The sequence below is a fragment of the Macrobrachium rosenbergii genome, chromosome 1 (genome assembly GCF_040412425.1).
Source record: "Macrobrachium rosenbergii isolate ZJJX-2024 chromosome 1, ASM4041242v1, whole genome shotgun sequence".
NCBI lineage: Eukaryota > Metazoa > Arthropoda > Malacostraca > Decapoda > Palaemonidae > Macrobrachium > Macrobrachium rosenbergii.
The window spans coordinates 69,484,838-69,490,788 of record NC_089741.1 but is presented as its reverse complement, the minus strand read 5'-3'; the positions used below and the strand labels follow the sequence as shown (position 1 = coordinate 69,490,788).

Sequence of the window (5,951 nt, the reverse complement as noted above, 5' to 3'; positions counted from 1 at the left end):
AGTACCGATTCTACCTATGGCATTATGTATGGACTTCCTAAAACAAACAAAGAAGGGCTTCCCATCAGACCTATACTAGCGTCATATGATACCCCGAATTACAGGTGAGCTAAGTTCCTTGTTCCCCTGCTTTCTCCCCTGATAGAAACTGAATATAATATAAAAAATTCGCTCCACTTCAAAGAAGCCATACTTACCCAGGATTCAGAACTCTATGGTCAGTTATGATGTTGAGTCTTTGTTTACCAACGTACCTGTGAATGAAACTATCGAAATTATTGTCAACAAACTCTTTCCTGAAACTGACTCTCTTTTTAATAATTTTAATAAGTCTGATTTTAAGAAAGTATTACAACTGGCAATGCAGGACACTGTCTTCATTTTTAATAACAATTGTTGCTCTCAAATAGATGGTATGGCTATGGGTTCTCCATTAGGGCCCATATTTGCAGGCATTTTTATGTGCTTCCTGGAGGAGCATTTTCTAGACACCTGTCCCTTGAGTTACCATCCGTTGTTCTACAAAAGGTACGTTGATGATATCTTTGCTCTTTTTAAATCCAAGTATGACGCTGAAAAGTTTCTTGATTTTATTAATAGGGCACACGCAAATATAAAATTTACTATGGAGTGTGATAATAAACTACCTTTCTTAGATGGTTTAGTCTTAAAACAATGTGATCATTTTAACACTTCAGTTTACAGGAAGAGAACTTTTGCAGGACTACGTTCAAATTTTTATAGTCATTGTTTTTACGGCTTTAAATTAAACTCTTTATCTACATTACTTCATCGTGCCTTCTCACTGACATCTAGTTGGGAGTTTTTTCACGAGGAAATCCGCTTCTTACATTAGTATTTTACAAGTAATTATTTTCCCACCAGACTTTTTCACAGATATGTTTTTAAACTTCTTAATAAAGTTTTTATTCCAAAAGTCTCCTTACCTAATGTGCCTTAGCTTCCGTTTTATGCAAATGTACCTTTGATCCACGACCAAAATTTCTATGATGCACTAAGAAAACTCATATTTAATTATATACCAGCTATTAATTTAATATCATCCTGACAAATCCACTTACTTTAGGTAGTTTGTTTAAATTCAAAGATAAATTTGACCCTTTGATGACCTCATGTGTTGTGTACAAGTTCAATTGCCCTAGATGTAATCTAGGGACCTACGTGGGATCCACGCAGAGGTTACAAAGGGTCAGAATTGATTGCCATAAGGACGTTAGCTATCGAACTGGTAGCAAACTTGCTAATCCTGAATTTTCCAACATCAGGCAACACGCCAATAAATGCAAACATAACATACAGTACAAAGATTTTGAAATATTAGGACGGGCACCGAATGGCAAACTACAGTATTGACAATCCAGGAGTCCTTGTTTATTTAACAACTTGTTCCCCAGTTGAACACGCAATCTTCCTCGACTACTCTTTACCTTACATGAGCTGTTGTTGGTCATCTCTGGTTTGTTCCCTCTGACTTCCGTCCTTCCTTCCTCTCTTGATGGTTAGTCTTGTTACAACAAGTTTTTAATTTTGCTATATATGATGTATTATGTCTTGTATTTGTATTCAAGGGTACCGTTTTGTACTTTTCTTGTGACCTGTGGCAAGGAACGTAACACTGTAGTTACCAGTTAGTCACCATAATATCACAGTCAGATCACAGTGTTTGTAAATTTTAAAAAGGCAAATCAACGTTAATTTCACACTGAAATGCCTTGGAATTTTGTAGTAATACATGAATATGGAACTTCTAAAAAAATAATAGTGCTTGTTATAACATAAAAATAACATTTATCAATATATACTTTTCATCAGATAGTATATATTTTTCTGGTTGATAAACCAAATAAATTTCTTCCTAAACGTATTTGAATGCGAATTTCTTTCATTTAAATCCTCCAAAAAAGTAAAACACCTTATTATCTGTCAGTAGCACGTACACAAGTCGACAAGTTACCGAACTACATGAGCAAGTCACTTTGAAGTTTGACTCTCTTGAAAGAAGCCAGCCCTTTCCTTCATACGGACGAACCTGGAAATTTCTCTTCACTTGGATCCTGAAACGGGTATTTTTCTTGATATTGTTCTAAATAAGACATTTCTAAATGTAAACAGTTATATTATGTAAGATGTTGGTTGATGTTGTAATCAAATAAGTCCTTCATAACTGCTAGTCTTTTCTTGTGCATAAATTGTACAAGTTACTATATTGCTGAAAATGTATTGTGAGCATTGCAGTAATAAAAATGATGATAGGTATTTTTTCATCAATATTACTTGCTCCAGAAGTTAGTGTCGAGTCTTTTAACGATAAATATTTATAGTGTTGAAATACATCTCATTTTGCTTTATATACAAATAGTTCCTTGATTATCACAACGAAATTTTTCATCATTACATCATTCTTGTAAACATTTGTAATAATGAAATTCCTGCATGGTAATTATAGGTTGTCATACCTCCTAAGAGGAAAATAAGAGATGAATGGCTCTCTAATCAAGACTTCAGACCTTGGTTATCTAGGGTTGAGGGCGAACCAACTAAAGCTAAATGCACTACTTGTCAAAAGGAGTTCAATGCAGCCTTAACCACAATAAAAAAGCATAAGGTAATGTTTTTTGCTGTCTCAGAAATAAGCTAGTCAGGGAAAGCGGGTTGAATGGGTAAAGAAAACTGGTTGAATGAGTAAAGAAAACAATGCAAAGGGTATTCAGAAATGAAAGAATTTAACTGGTGATGTTAAAAAGAAAAATATGTTTTCTTCAGGGTTTAGTTACCAAGAGTAGACTTTCCCCTTCTTACTGATACTACGGAAAGGGTTTCATCATTATCCTGATTATCAAAGGACTTTTTTGTATTCTTTGAATATGTAGAATCGAGTAAGGAAGTTATATGTTCTTACTTTATCTACCATATTTCTGTGTTTCATTGTATTTATAGACCAGCAAAATGCACACTGATAATGAAGAGGCGCTTGGGCATCAGATGGAGGAGGAAAACGAAGAAGAGCATCATGGAAGAAGTGTAGCCCTGGCTGGCAATGGTATTGATTATATGTTTCATTAGTGAGCATAATTTACCATTTAGCCTTGTCGACCACATGGTAAATCTTTGTAAATCTATGTTCCCTGATTCTGCTATTGCTCAAGCAATGAGCATGAAAAGAACTAAATGCACTGATTTGACAAAAGCCCTTGGCACTTGTATATCAAATGAGCTGGTCTCCAAACTCAGGATAAACAAATTTTCAGTTATTATTGATGAAACTACAGATGTCAGCTCAACTAAATGTTTAACAATTTTTGTAAAATTTTTTGACCAAGAAGCAAAGTTGATGAAAACAGGATTACTTCAGCTAATTGATGTCTATGATGAAAATAATGAAATGGTGGGATCAACTGGAGAAAATTTGTATAATATGATTGTAAATACATTGAATGCATATAACATACCACTAGATAATTTAGTTGGATTTGCTGCAGATGGGGCAGCAAATATCATGGGGGGTAATAATTCCATCAGCAGCAGGTTGAGAGAGGTATTTCCAGGTTTAACTATTTTCAAATGCATTTGCCATAGTATTCATTTATGCGCATCTGAATCTGTTAAGCATTTACCTAGACATTGTGAGGATCTCATTAGAAATATCTTTACGCACTTTGCCCACAGTGCTATGAGAAAATATGAGCTGAAACTTGCCCAGACTTTCCTAGACCTTAAGCCGCATAAGATCTTGCACGCATGTACCACTAGATGGCTGTCATTGCATGCAGCAGTTGAGCGTGTACTTGAACAATGGGATGCTCTGAAATTGTATTTTTCTAGAATTGAAGACCAAGAAAGATTAAAATCCGTTGAGCCCATCGTTCGAAGCCTCAAAGACCCCTCAATATTTCTGTATTTGAATTTTTTTAATTTCATTCTTCCTACTTTCACAAGACTTAATCTTATGTTTCAGCAAGAGGCCCCAACTATCCATCTTCTTCATGATAATATCACCCAATTGTATAAGAACTTGACCCGATACTTTTGCAGGTGGGATCTTGTAGACAAAGCTAATATCGTGTCTTTTGATCCAAGTTTATGTACAAATCACATGCCTCTTAATCGGGTATATCTAGGATCTAAAGTTCATGGTCTCCTGCAGTTGGAGGAGTATAACAGGGATCACGAAATGGTCAATGATGTACGCACCAGGTGTCGAGAATTTCTTATTAGGATGTGTCAGCAGCTGAAGAAAAGATTTGATCTCGACAATAAGTTTTTCTATATGGCATCCTTTTTAGACATAAAAAAGGTGCTACAAAGCAAGCCTAGGGAGTTGTTGCCTACTTTACATGACTTTTCTATGTCTGTGCCTCGTATATATGGGGGCAATTTACAAGATCTTGACAATGAGTGGCGCAATCTGGATTCTACCTTTATTCCAGAAGAAATTAAGTCTTGTAGCATAACAGATTTTTACGTAAAGTTGGGTGGTATAAAAGATAATGAAGGTATATTGATGTTTAACAACCTTTCACAATTTGCTTTAAATGTCTTATCTTTACCTACTACTAATACTGCTGCAGAGAGATTGTTTTCAAAACTTAATTTAATTAAGACAGATAACCGGAACAAACTATTGATACCAGCACTTCAAGCATTAACTGTTATTTCTGAGAAGGTGAGAGGAGAAGGCTGCTGCTATAATTTCAAACCAACTCAACCAATGATAGAATGTCTTGGAAATTTTGAGTAGACTTGGTCCGTTTTCTGTAGCCTGCAGTATATATTTTTTGGTTGTAAAATTGTTGGTTAATTATTTTGTATTATTTACTGATGTTTATGTATAAAATATAATGAGAGACATATCCTGCCGTTTGTATATTTCCCACTCAGCAAACTAAAAAAAATGTGTGAATTTCTTGTGTACAATGTAGAACAAATGGATTACTTCTTACGATTGGAGTTAAAGGCTGATATTAGTTGAGGCTGATATTAGTTGTCTGAAATCCATTTTAGAAAGCAAATGCATATATGTAGTAAACCATGAATAACTAAACAGAGGAAAAGCTTTTACTAAAGCTAAGTCAAAAACAAGTAATGGCTGACATACCAAATTATGATATTCCTCCCTCTTTATTTACGTCACCATTTTCCCTACGATTGTTATACAGAGAAAGAGAGAAAACGTCCTTTTTACTTCACCGTTCAATCCCAATCATTGTTATGCAGAGAAACAAAGAAAACGTTACCACCCATAGTCTGTTACGCCTGTGTAGTTGTCTGTAAGCGACTGGAATACACTTAGTGTGTCCTATGCGGCAACGCTGTTTGTATTTTATTGCTTTTAATGTTAATTTTTTTTTTTTTATCTTTATAGCATGAAAATGAAACCTTTGTGTTTTGAAACGTTGCAATAAATGTATTTTTTGGACCACCTGAGATGTACTTCATCCTTCAACCATCTTCTATTGTTCGAGTTACCAGTAACCACCACATCTTAGAATGGTATATATTATATTATATATATATATATATATATATATATATATATATATATATATATATATATATATATATATATATATATATATATATATATATATATATATATATATATATATATATATATATATATATATATATATATATATATATATATATATATATATATATATATATATATATACATATATATATATATATATATATATATATATATATATATATATATATATATATATATATATATATATATATATATATATATATATATATATATATATATATATATATATATATATATATATATATATATATATATATATAATATATATATATATATATATATATATATATATATATATATATATATATATATATATATATATCATACATCATTACTACCCTGCAACTTGGATATAATATATTTTGGACTAGCAATAAAT

General features: G+C 32.6%; 1 protein-coding gene across 1 annotated transcript; it reads left to right on the top strand.

Annotated features, from left to right (window-relative positions):
- The first annotated feature begins 3,073 nt into the window (after positions 1–3,073).
- Positions 3,074–4,759, top strand: LOC136840707 (zinc finger protein 862-like). Its single transcript, XM_067107512.1, has 2 exons — positions 3,074–3,915; positions 4,054–4,759. Exons 1-2 carry the CDS (start codon positions 3,119–3,121, stop codon positions 4,757–4,759), a joined length of 1,503 nt encoding a protein of 500 aa, XP_066963613.1. The 5' UTR covers positions 3,074–3,118.
- The last annotated feature ends 1,192 nt before the right edge of the window (positions 4,760–5,951 follow it).

Coding starts and splice junctions, on each gene's coding strand:
- LOC136840707 (XM_067107512.1), top strand. CDS start 3,119: ATGGTAAATCTTTGTAAATCTATGTTCCCTGATTCTGCTATTGCTCAA. Junction 3,916..4,053: donor AAAGACCCCTCAATATTTCT/GTATTTGAATTT, acceptor ATACTTTTGCAG/GTGGGATCTTGTAGACAAAG.